The sequence below is a fragment of the Odontomachus brunneus genome, unplaced genomic scaffold, assembly GCF_010583005.1.
Source record: "Odontomachus brunneus isolate Ranch 3 - 2012 unplaced genomic scaffold, Obru_v1 Obru_scaffold_003, whole genome shotgun sequence".
Lineage (NCBI taxonomy): Eukaryota > Metazoa > Arthropoda > Insecta > Hymenoptera > Formicidae > Odontomachus > Odontomachus brunneus.
In genome coordinates this window covers 2,162,941-2,176,198 of record NW_022639453.1, presented here as the reverse complement: position 1 = coordinate 2,176,198, position 13,258 = coordinate 2,162,941, and the positions used below count along the sequence as shown (strand labels likewise).

The following is a 13,258-nucleotide window of genomic DNA, read 5'->3' as shown; positions in this document are numbered from 1 at the left end:
TATATATATATATATATATATGTATATATATATATATATATATATATATATATGTATATATATTGTGCTTCGATAAAACTGGAAGCATCCATTTTGCTCAACACGTTGTGCTTGAATTCAGCATACTTTTAATTCGCTGAAAAATATGGCGACCGCTAAGTAAACATGTTGCGCCGCTGAATGCGTTAAGTACCGTTCAGCAGAAAATCTTAAAACAATTGTGCAACCGTTGTGTCCTGCTGAACGCAGCCAATGTCGATTTGCCTATCAGCCTCTGAGCGCTGTAACATCAATTCATCAACAATTTCTACGTAGAATCCAAATAGCAGACTCACGTCAAAATAACGTCCAAATCTGATCAGTTTATGACCAAAAATGACCAAGGTATGAAAAATGTGAAAATATCATCAAAATGACAGTCTAATATCACAGACCGATAACGACATTTTAAGACGACTTAATGATGTTTTAATAACATCTTTAAACATCAATAATACGTCATTGTTAAGAGAAAAGTCTGTTCTATCAACTTGTTGACAGAAACGTTATTAACACGTCACAAAAAAAATATTTTAAAGACGTCGTTATTTAGTCACTTGTCAATCGATCAGTTATGATCAGTTTTTGACGTCATTTTGACGTGAGTCTGCTACTTGGAAAGCCTGCAAACCTGTATGATTGCAAAATTGCCCAAATCCTCGACCTTGTCAATCATTACACTAAATATGTCAAGGAAATGGAGATATGTACATCTTTTAACCGAAATAGTTATTTTATGACCGTTGGCTAGTGATAAAATATTTAGAAACTCCTCCGCCATTGGTATAGGTAACCCCATATATTCATACCAACGATCTATTATGTCATTAACATATTTCTGTTCGAATATAATTAATTCTCCAGTATTGTCCTGCACAGCGAGAGAAAATATTTTTTAAGTCATACATATAATATATATGATAACCTAAAGGGAAAGGTCAATACTCGAGAAGGTCATGATATATCGGTTATTTTAAGACAAAGCTCGGCATTCGTTACACATTTCCACCGATTTTTGACTTGCCCCACCTAGTGCTATTTCTTATCTCATCGTCCCGTGCACAACCTATGACTGAGGTGTGACTTGTGAACATATGTTTCTAATAGCTTTTTATTATTATAAATATATATTTAAAAGTCATATGCTTCTGAGACTCAAACAACTCGCAGCTTGCGATTCTCGTACAGTACGATCAAATAAGAGGAGAATAGCGCTAGACGGATCAAGTCGAAAATCAGTCGAAATGTGCAACGCGTGCCGAGTTTTGTTCTAAGAAGAAAAATTTATAAACATATATCCTACTTCTTCTTCTATGTTTACGGGGAATGAAGCTACAGCGCCTAACATATCCTATTCTAAAAACAGTTTCTGATATAACTTTAAACAAACACTGACAAAATTATTGATAAGAAGGAAATAATATACATGATGTTTCGCGCGCATATATATTGACAACCTAAAATATTTCTGTTATGTTTGATGATATAAAGAAACGTACCTAAAAAAAAAGTAATATTGTTTGAGGGAAAAATTATGATAATAGGAAAATGTTTTTTCACGACTATTTTTTCAGAGATTTCAAAGTCAAGGACATTTTTATGGAACATTACATTTTTGTTTGGACGATCTTATAGCCGACATCGAATGAAATTCAACAACTTATAACAACGTGATCTTCTCTGCGATTTTTTTTTTTTATTTTTTCAACGCTATTCGATAGAGCGACATCGAAATTGGTAGAAATGGTACTCTTTATAAACAACAAACTTCCGTAGTAAAATAAATGGCTCAAATCAATGTAAAATTTCAGCACATTTGGACGTTAATGGATTAAAATGTTGACGACGGAATTTTTGAAAATTTATTATATGCTGTAGAAAAATGTTTATACGAACAATAATTATTAGAAACCGTACTACAGAGTATACTACCGTATACAGGACATTTGATACATCTTGACCATATCTGAAACATTTTTGTTGTGTTTGTCAAAAGGCACAATTTTTTTATTTTTTTGTTTTTTCTCAAACATATATATTTGCCATGTCAAGAATTATCTTCGATGTTGCTCTACCGAATAGCGTTGAGAAAATTAAAAAAAAATCGCAATTTATGCAAAATTTTTGCAAAATAAAATTTAAAAACGCATGTTTTTAGGGTTAATTTTTTCTTCTTCCTATTATTCTTTCTATTTTTTCTTCTTCCTATTATTATGTAATTACTATGTAAATTACTATGTAATTTTGTAGTAATGTTGATCCTAAAACAATTTCGATAATCAAATATAAACAAAAATTCGAATTAAGCGCTTCAAATCGACCGTCATTTTGGTATTGCCATATTTGTTGAAAAAAATACACATGGCATATTTTTTAAGTTTTAAGTGTTGGGAACACGTTTTAGACATTTTTCCGATACTAACACGTTTTTATGGAGAAAACAACGGAAGAAGAAAAAATTAGCCCTAAAAATAAGCGTTTTTTAATTCTATTTTGCAAAAATTTTGCATAAATTGCAATTATTTTTTAATTTTCTTAATGCTGTTCGATAGAGTGACATCGAAATTGGTAGGAATGATACTCTTTATAAACAATAGACCTCATTTTCGTAGTAAAATAAATGGCTCAAATCAATGTAAAATTTCAGCACATTTGGGCATTAATGGGTTAATGCACTTTGTAAATCGTGTAAAAACATGGCGTGTTATTTATCTTTGAGTTTATCTATAAGTTTTTCTCATGTGAGTATCTCTATTATACATTCTTACATGAGTTGCAAAGTAAATTGCTATTGCCGGTATATTTTTTTTTTAATTTATCATGAATTGTAACAAATATTTTACATAGAAAGTAAATATTATAAAATTAATAAAAAATAATGTTTTTTTCTTATCAGTAATTTTACAACTGTATATTTAAATAGCTCTATCTCGGTAAACATCTGAAAAAGACATTGGTTAATGCAAACTTTTCTTAGAGTAACAAATATTGTGATTTCGTAAAATTTTGACTTTTTTTTTTGGAATACTATGCGTAATAATATAAAGTAATTTAAAGAATTTCTTTAAAAACACTACAATATGCGCCTTTCTCCTCAGTTGGAAAAATATCACAAATGCACAGATAATATAAAATATCATAAGGACAAGTTAAATAAGAAAATTGCACCAATACTCACTTCGTATTTTCGCAACACTAAACCTTCAGACAAATTCGTATGAAAGTAGACATCAATATGATTTCTCTTGAAAATAGATTTCCCAAAATTAGAACATATATCCTTTAGGTTCGACATCATTTCGTCCATATTGCGAATCTTTAACATTATTTCCAGTTGACGCATTTTAATATTTGAAATTGCTTACTAAAATTAACACTCGATATATTACTGTTGATCTACAAAGAAAAAAATAAATTTTCGCAAAACTCTCTCGAACTATATTCTTTACCTTATCTTATATTGTATAATTCAATAAAAATAATTTCTGCCAAATTCGAAAACTAACCTTCAACGTTACGTATCGTAATTTTAAATTGTAGATAAAACCTCTCGCGTGGGGATTAGACGCGAAATATAATGCGCGATAAATTCTTAGATACTGTTTCTATATGTAAGGAAAGAAACGCGTGTTTATGTAGCACGTAATAATATCTAAGAAGTTTAATCAAAATCGATAAATACAATTTGTTGTCTGTCAAAATGACATTCTCAAGAAAATAGAGGTTAACGATATTCTTTGAAATACAAACGCGGTTTCTTAACTATATTATTATCATAATTGCGGACAATAGCGGAGATTTATCAATTTTATAATTTATATTGTAATAGCGATAGTGCGATATGCTAATTTAATTAAATCAAATCGAGCAAAATCATGGCTTAAAATATCAATATAATCAATTAAACAGCACATAATTCAAAAAATTCTTTGTAAATTGATTACATCTTAAAACAACATAACAAAAAAAAGTAACAGTAAGTAAATAGTATATTTTTCTCAGCGTGAAAATAATATATATACATTCTATATTATAAATATGTCAATTTTACATAAAATTTGGCTCAAAATAATGTCGGCGTTAAAGTTTTTATGTTACATTTTAATATAATAATTGTATTATTTTTTAACATCTTCGCCTTGTGTTAAATTAACACAAAAATTTGAGTAGATCATTTGGGGCATGTGAAATGTATAAAATTTAACGCAAAATTCTTACTATATAATTGATATGAGTGAAGGGAATCACACTGATCATTCGTAATTATTTAGATTAACAGATATCCCGCCGATGACCTTAACCTTCACATATATTGTCAAGGATACGTCTATGAGTAACATTTGAAAAGTTCTAGCCAACGGTTATTGTCTCCATAAAAAAGTTATAAACAAAGATCTTTAGAAAACATGATAGTTAACGTTAATACAGAAGAATATACTTTGTTGATATTTACTGTCATTACACATGTACTATTGTTAAACGTTTCTACACATTTCATATGATTTTTTATTTATGCTATATATATATATATATATATATATATATATCAGAAAGGACGCTATAGCTACTTACAATGGTTAATAGCTACTTTGATGGTTAATAACTTTTTAATAAACAGAGACTTCCAACTGATAATTTTTGGAAGTTACTCAGAATCATATCCTTGATAAGATATATCAAGGTCAACTGAAACTTGATGAAATAGTACAACTACAAAAATGGATAAAAGGACATATGTCATTCGATACCTGTGAACGATATCACGTAGAAGAAAAAAACGTGAAAATATATATTACACATCAAATATTTCTTACACTATGACTTTCACTAACATTAAAAGTTTTTAATTAAAAATCACGCATAAAAATGAGACACTATTAGATCAAACCATTTTATAAGCAGCAGACTTGATTATTAATCAATCGAATAGCTTTCTATTTTTTGTTTTGTTTTAATACAGTAAAAAGATTCCAATTTTGCCCAACTTTCATATAACAATAACTCTTAATAACTGCAGGAAAGGTGTTACATCTTAGTTGGGATCCTAAGTAGTTTTATTCTTGAGTTAGTAGATAAAACGAACATAATTGTATAATATAACTGCTCGAAAACTGCATTAAACCAGTAAACACAAATTACAAAGTAACCATAAGTAAACACAAAGTATCAGTAAGATAACATCGATGTTATAATGTCAGTTCAATCAATTCAATAGTATATTATGTAACTGTTTCATGTTATGTATATGTTATATAATATACCATATGATACCATATGAGCTAACATTATAACATCGATGTTATCTTACTGATACTTGGTGTTTATCGGGAAATTTCTACCAAAGTTAGTTGATTAAATTACGGCGGATTGACGACAGGGACTGAACAGGACCCGTTTCGCCAGCATTTAAATACTTTTGAATGGCATATAATATAGATCCTACTCGATTTCTATTATCAACATGCTATCAAGTAGTATCAGCAGACATATCTGTCGATAAAACACGGATTTAATGGCTATGAATTTTCTGCCGCATTCTAATCGAATGTGCTATCCATTTTCCCGATTAAGACGTTACATATTGGGCAATTGCCGAGAAATAAAAGCCGGATGTAAGAATGCAAATTCCTTGATAAAGATTTATTGTCAGTCCTTACGTTTCAATGTCTCAATTATTTTTATTGTTCACACTGATCATCTCTTATCTCAAACAACTTTCTTATATCGTGCTGTCCCTCCAGATTTGTCCATCGACGACTATAATTATAGACGAAACCTTTTTCCTGAAAAAGCGATCGCTATTTCAGAAACTGGGAGAAAGCCTTCCAAATTCAATAACTCGGTCTTACCATCCGCGATTGCTAATGTAACGTTAGATATACGCTCGCGAGACATATGTCGCAAGACCGGTATCGGGGATTTACGATTTGCAGTAGATAGACGTAAAGCGCATGTGACGAAAGTACGAAAGAGCCGTCAAGTTGGAGTTTGTTGGCGTTATCAACCGTCCGCGATAAGCGACAGCTCGTATCCCTAATCACTGGTGGACGACGGGGGTAGATGCGTAGATTGCTTGATAAAGATTTCCTTATTCGTTTTCACGCTTAGATATCTTCAGTTACGTTCTCGGTTGTTGCCGATAACGGGCGCGCACGCGAATTCCGCTCGCGGAAAGTATCGCAAACAAGCATAACGCGTGTCAGCTTGAAAGAAAATCTGGTGAGGTGCGAGTCGAGCTCAATCGAATAACTAGTCGCGAATCTCGCTGCTAATCAGACGGCACGAAAAAAAATTTTTTAAATATTAGAAAGATCTGAGAGACGTTTTAAAAACAAATGGAGTCTTTTAAGCCTGTATTAAAGTTATTACTTGAAACTCATCTTAAGTGAGATACTGAGATTAGAACTCAAAATTAGATAAGTGTTTTCCAATTAAATCACGGGTACAGATATAAATAATACACATTATAATTTAACTGAAAATTTCGAGAATAATCTAACTTTTTAAAATAAAAATCTAAGTATTTGAAATAAAACTCTTTTTAGATAACCTATTAATGTAGGTCTTACTAAGAATCATTATCGTACAAATATAAATGATACACATCATAATTTAACTGAAAATTCTGGATCTAACTTTTTTTTAATAAAAAATCTGAGTATCTGAAATAGAACCCTTTTTAAATGACAACTATTAATACAAGTCTTACTAAGAGTCATTATCGGAAACTAATCTAAAATACTCAAATGAATTTAAAATTAAATGTAAGTTTTTCAATTAAATGTCGATTGCAAATGTAATGTTGTGCATATTATGTGATTCGAAAGAAAACTCATATATAATTCTAAATTCAGATTTGAGTATCTTATGTGGGATAAGTTTCAAGTAACAATTATTAATACGGACCTAAGACGTTTTTTAAGCCCGCATTAATACACTATAAAGAAAAATCGATTGGAACAACTAGAATCGAATTGAACAAACTCAATTTCTGGGTACGGCGAACTAATTGCTTCAATTTTTCCACCATAATTTTAATATTCCTGTAATCTTTTATTTGTATTAAACGAGCTAAGTATTCAGCAAAATTGATCAACCATGGTGTTGATTTGATCTGAAAAATAATGGTAACTAAATGAGTTCTCAAATGTAGTAACGAATAAAAAGTTTAATTCAATCTTTCTCCGGAGTTGAATAAGCTACATACAGTATTAAAGAGATCATAATGTAATATTTCATGAAATTCTTCCTCTATATGATATGTACCGTAATAGATCGTTAATTTAAACAGTGTCTGTTCCGTTTATTATTCAAAAAAAATTAACGATTTTAACTTAACAATAAAGTTTCAATTTAACAATATGATAATTGAATATCGAGCATGCTAGAAGCCAAAAAACTTGAAGAAAATGGACCTCTCAAAAACAATTAGTTCTCGGGCAGTATTCATATCATATAAAACTTCAAGTAGTGACACTTTACTGGCTTATATTACTCTGCGAATAGAATATATCAGCAAGCGAACAAAATAGCCAGCGCAACCTATCGATAGCTGCTGAATCCGAACACTGTTCATATTGTAACTTATTCAATAATCTTGGGAAACCTATCATAATAATCTTCTAGTTGAATAAATCTTGCAAACACGTCCAATTACCAAAGACATTAGCTCAATATACTTAACTTCTGATTTACCTTCCGTCCAGAGAATAGAACTACTTATATTATTTAGATACAGTTAGATTGAACCTTTCTATTGGTTGAAAGAATACTTGAACGTTCGTGTAACTACGTTTCAGGTTTTATGAACCTTTTACTTTTAACTAAATTGTTTTATTGAAATTCCTGTATCACATTACTAACAGACTTAATTTTTATTCGATTTAATTCGATTGCAGTTGATGCAATCTTTACTCAACTCAGAGACTTGGTTCGTTTCAACCGATCTTTGTAATTTACTTGAAATTTATCTTATATGAGATACTCAAATCTGAATTTCAAATTATATCAGAGTTTTCCACTTAAATCATATCCCTGATATTATATTTCTAATCGCGATTCAATTAAAAATCTAGCTCTAAGTCCTGTATTAAAAGTTGTGTCACTTGAAATCTGTTTTATGTGAAATACTTAGATTTTTAGTCAGATCCAAGTTTTTAGTTAAATTAAAAAATATATATATGAGATTTATATCTGTAATCGCAGTTTAACTGAAAAACTTTCATCTAACTTTGAATTCAAATCTGAATATTTAATTTGAAATAAGTTTAAAATAATAACTATTAATACGGGCCTAAATCTCATATTAATAATCGTTATTTGAAACTTGTCTCAATATATTCAGATCTAGATCTAGAAATTTAGAGTTATATTTAAACTTTTTAATTGAATCATTTATCATTATATAAATATGATGTCACGTATGATATACGTCATCGAAATATGATGTCAAATACGATACGCGATGATATATATCGTATTTATATGATGCTGATTCAAAGTTAAAACATTCGCTCTAAATCTAATTCTAAATTTAAGTATCTAATGCCCGTTTTTACTCATTTTAGTTAATTTAATAGGCAGGTTATTCTAACGGAATTAACCAGTCACATCTGTTAATTCTGACAAAGAGAAATGCAATCGGTCAATTCCATTGGAATAGCCAGCTGATTAAGTTTAATCAAAGTTGGTAGAAACGGGTATTAGATTTGTATTAATAGTCGTTACTTAAAGTTTGTCTCATGAGACAAACTACTTAGATTTTCACTCAGAATTAGATCCAAGTTTTTCAGTTGAATTATATGATACATATGACGTTATATCTGCAATCGCGATTCAACTGAAAAATTCAACTCTTATTTCACTCTGAATTCAGATTCGAGTATCTCATTTGAAAGAAGTTTCAAATAACGACTATCAATACGGGTCTAAGTAACTCACCTGAGATAAGTTTCAAATAATGACTATTAATACAAGTCTAAATTCTCATTTAAATATCTCACTTGAAACTTGCTTCAAACGAGACACTTAAATTTGCACTTAGAGCTAGATGTGAATTTTTTAATCATGATAACAAATGTAATATCAACATATATTATATCAGAACTCGGCACGCATTGCACATTCCGACCGATTGTGAACTTACTTCGCCTAACACTATTCCCTTTATCTCACCTGAGCCACTCAAGACTCAGGAGCATGTGACTTATAATTGCGAGTAATTATTTTGTAAATTAATTATCGTGTTTAATTGGTAATTAATATGAGCTAATTCAATTGAAGATCATTTAATTGACAACTGATATAAGTTAATATGAGTTAAAGATTGTTCTGTTAAAAATTGAATTTACAAAAGGATGATCAACCTTTAATATCCTGGATTTAGCAGATTTTTAAATATGTCAATATAGCAATTCCATCTCTCTAATAAAGCCTAATGTAACTCTCAATGTCAATGTATAATAGTTTACGAGAAATAGTAGATTAAAATTTTTAATAGTCACTTTAGTAGAAGTAAAACTTAAATAACATATGTGAATCAGCGAGTAAGAAGTGCGACTAAAACGCTGAACGTCATGCGTTCTCTATTCTTATTTTTTCTTTATTCTTTTTCTTTTCTTTTTTAGATGTATACAATAAATTATTAATATATTAATTAGACAACTATATCCCAAAATTATTAATTTAATCAGATTTGCTATAATCAGATTTAACTATAATTCCAGAATTATTAATTTAATCAGATTTGCCAAATTCAATTATTCATTGAATTATTTTTGATTCCCTTCGCTCATATCAATTGTTAATTGAATTTAACTGAATTCGTTAAAATCAATCGTCAAACATTCTTTGGTTGATTTTACTTAAATCAATTACTAATTAGTTAAATTAAAACATATTTGTTTAAATTATTATATTAAGAAAAATTTAATTAATATTTTTACAACACTCTGTTGTAAACATAACATATATTTCTAATAATTTCTCACTATTAGAAACATACATTTACAAGTCATACGCTCCTGAGTCTCGAGCAGCTTAAAGGTTGCGCGCGGGGCGATGAGGTAAATAAAATAAGCAGAACAAATCGGTCGAAATGTGTAACGAACTCGTACCAAGCTCTGTATTATACAATTCAAATAAAACTCATCTCTAACTATAACTTCAAATCTGAGCATCTTACATGAAACAAGTTTCAAGTAACACTTAATACAGACTTTGGACATTTGATATTTGTGAGCACATTCAAATACCATAATTGAGCGGCATGCGATTACAACAAAGAATATATTGCATTCATTTTTATTGAGTTTTTATTGGGATATTATTGGGTTCGTTTCGTCCACTCTTGAAGAATTCGCGTTCACTCGTTATCGCGTACCACCTTGATATTTGCATGTGTACGCGATGATAATTTATCTTTTCCATAGACAAATATTCGGTACACTTCGCAAATTTATTTGCGGTACCTTCCGCGCGAACGGTTACGTAAGTGTTAACAAAGAAATGCTAAAGGAAAATAAAGAAAGTAACAATCCGTCCATGTAAAAGATATCTAGCAGACGATAATGAAAATACGATAAATACAGTGACTTGTGCATTTATCAGTTATTCCTCTTTATCATACGAGTGCAAAAATAAAGAAGGGGAAAAACGCTCGAGACTAGACAGCGATACAAGTTAACTTTCATTGTTAAGGTCACGCTGCAAATATCATCGTAACATCACGTAAAATGGTAAGACAACATTATGTGTGCATGTAAGTTTTTCCGAGCAACGTGATGTCTCGTTTCAATAAGTGGCACTTCATCTTATCGTCCAGACACTTGTTTACCGAAATTCTGAAAACGCAAGCTTCTAGCTCGACTTGACGATATCCGAACTCACGCGAGACTTATGCTGCAATGCTAAGCAAATATACGAGTAAATCGTAAAATTATAAAGTCGTAGCTTACGAAAAAAAATCGTAGATATTTACGAGTTACCACATGACATACGGTCCGCATAGAATTGCAAATCTACTCATAAGTTTTTACGAGTCTTACGACTCGTACGTCTTACGAGTTACGAGTTTTACGATTTTGTCTAGAATTGCAGTATTATTCTCGTAGAAGAAAGTCTAAAAGGGCGTCTACATTGGAAGTAAGCAGTAAGAAGTAGGAAGTAAAAATAAGAAATTGACCAATCATAGTTGATTATTCTTCTCACATTCTACTGTTGGTCAATTTCTTACTCTTACTTCTTACTTCTTACTACTTACTTCCAATGTAGACGTCCCTTAAGGACCGATTGTTCCAATTTCTTGGAACTTCATGGTAAATTACTTGACAGTTCATACTGATATCATACGTCTGTCTTCATTTTTTTCAAATTAGATAGAGACAGACGTATAATTTAACTGTCAACCAGCTTACCAAGAAGTTGGAACAATCGGTCCTAAGAAGGAGCATCTCAAACGTGTAATAATGCGACGATGTCGCCATAAACCGGAATCGTCGAACGAAACTGGCATATACCTATAAATGAGAGAAGTTAAGTCGAAGCCGCGTTTAACAATCGCGACCTTTGTCGGAGGTGCAAATTCTGCCTACGTGTATAGGCAACGACGATCATTAACACCTGCCAACTTAATCGACGTTTAGTTCTATGATGCTCGAGCATCGTGAGCGTTCTCGCTCGACCGTGCGTTTAAAAAATTTATCGGTGAAAATAAGAACGCAATGAAAGTAAAAATACAATGTGGATTTGTACGAAGAGAGGGGTGACACGGTGTTCAAATCGTGAACGCATCGAGTACTTTTGCCTATTGGTGAGTGAAATGTACGACGTGGAAAATCAGCGATTTAATAATTGCACAATTAACTGCTTAAAATACAATTGTACGATTTCCATCGAGTCGGTCTACTCGTACATCTCATTGTTATTTCGTGACACACGTCGTCGTCGTCGTCGTGCTTCTGTGAACGACCATCATATTCGTGTCTCTCTAAATTCCTTGAAATGAAATTCCACTTAAAAATGAGGAGCGACACTCGAGTAATTCGAATTCGTGCACTGAGAGAAATTATCCAATAAAAAATTAACAAACGAATATTTCTGATAAAAATATTGATGAATTTTTGTATCCAATCAAGAAACATCCAATGAGAAATATTGGTTCATAATTTTAGATCAATTTATCTAATGAAATGCCATTATGATCGGAAATATCCGATTAAATTTAATCGGATATCTTGATCGGACATAAAAATTGATCAGAATTTGATCGGAAATATCCGTTTGTTAATTTTTAATCGGATAATTTCTCTCAGTGTGCAGTTTCTCATTCACATGTAGAATAAATTCTAAACTCTAAACTCTGCATCATTTGATGCGAGTGGATGTCTTTACTAAAAAATTCAACAATGAATCTGATATATTACATATGTGTCTGTGTGCGTATATATATACGAAAAGAAATATATTCTAAATAATTCTAACATTTAAGCCTTCGTATGGAATTCACCATCGAATCAGAATCAGAATCCATTTAACCCTTTATTTGGCAATGTTGTTCTAACCTTACTCTTAAATAATATCGATTTCTTATGAGCTACATACAACAACGATAGATGCAAACGTATTTATTTAGTACTGTTACTCTGGAGCAACATTTCATTATGTTCTATTCATCGGTATTCAGTAGTTTCGATCTTCGCTATTAGATTTATGCATATTTATTATAAGTAAAAAAATATTTTAGAAACATATAACCGCGTTCAAGAAATAAATATCATTTAAACTTCATTTAAACGCTGAAAATTTGTTTCTTAAATTTTGTAAAGTCCGCCAAATGAAGGATTAAACTTGATTGAAATATTCATTCTTACGATTTTGAATGACAATATATTCATTATCTTGAATAAATTGTCACTCGTTTTGAATAAGATTACACTGACATAAATTTTAAGAACACTTTTTAAGGACCCCGCACAAAACCTATGGAAAATGGTTTTCGGTCAAATTGGCTGAAATTTCACTATGTTATAGTTTTCGCCATGCTGATAAAAAGTTATCATTGCACCAAGTCCCAAAAGTCAATATTTCCCAAAATATAAAGGGTCAAAATAGTGAATTATGGTAATCCGCAGTAATAAGACGTATGTTATAAGTATAAGTGATACATTGATATTTATTCACAAAATAAATAAAAATCGATTTATATATATATATATATATA

At 30.6% G+C, this 13,258-nt stretch overlaps 2 protein-coding genes across 18 annotated transcripts in view; one reads left to right on the top strand and one right to left on the bottom strand.

Moving 5' to 3' along the window:
- LOC116843904 overlaps positions 1-3,692 on the bottom strand; it is an 8,373-nt gene extending 4,681 nt beyond the window's left edge. For 2 of the 5 annotated variants that reach the window (XM_032814817.1, XM_032814847.1), the window contains exons 1-3: positions 3,546-3,692; positions 3,218-3,435; positions 671-910 (exon numbers count right to left, since the gene is read on the bottom strand). In XM_032814817.1, coding sequence (XP_032670708.1) covers positions 671-910; positions 3,218-3,382 — 405 coding nt within the window. In that variant the 5' untranslated portion in view covers positions 3,383-3,435; positions 3,546-3,692. Of the gene's footprint in view, positions 1-670; positions 911-1,342; positions 2,492-3,217; positions 3,436-3,488 lie in introns of those variants that run through there. The other 3 variants (XM_032814837.1, XM_032814827.1, XM_032814857.1) reach the window with 3 other exon arrangements.
- A 2,465-nt stretch (positions 3,693-6,157) lies between these two features.
- LOC116843919 (probable phospholipid-transporting ATPase IF) overlaps positions 6,158-13,258 on the top strand; it is a 48,276-nt gene continuing 41,175 nt past the window's right edge. The window contains exons 1-3 of one of the 13 annotated variants that reach the window (XM_032814925.1): positions 6,187-6,263; positions 10,470-10,527; positions 10,591-10,775. In XM_032814925.1, the coding sequence (XP_032670816.1) occupies positions 10,773-10,775 (3 nt within the window). In that variant the 5' untranslated portion in view covers positions 6,187-6,263; positions 10,470-10,527; positions 10,591-10,772. Of the gene's footprint in view, positions 6,264-7,182; positions 10,776-11,298; positions 11,849-13,258 lie in introns of those variants that run through there. The other 12 variants (XM_032814890.1, XM_032814884.1, XM_032814916.1 and 9 more) reach the window with 12 other exon arrangements.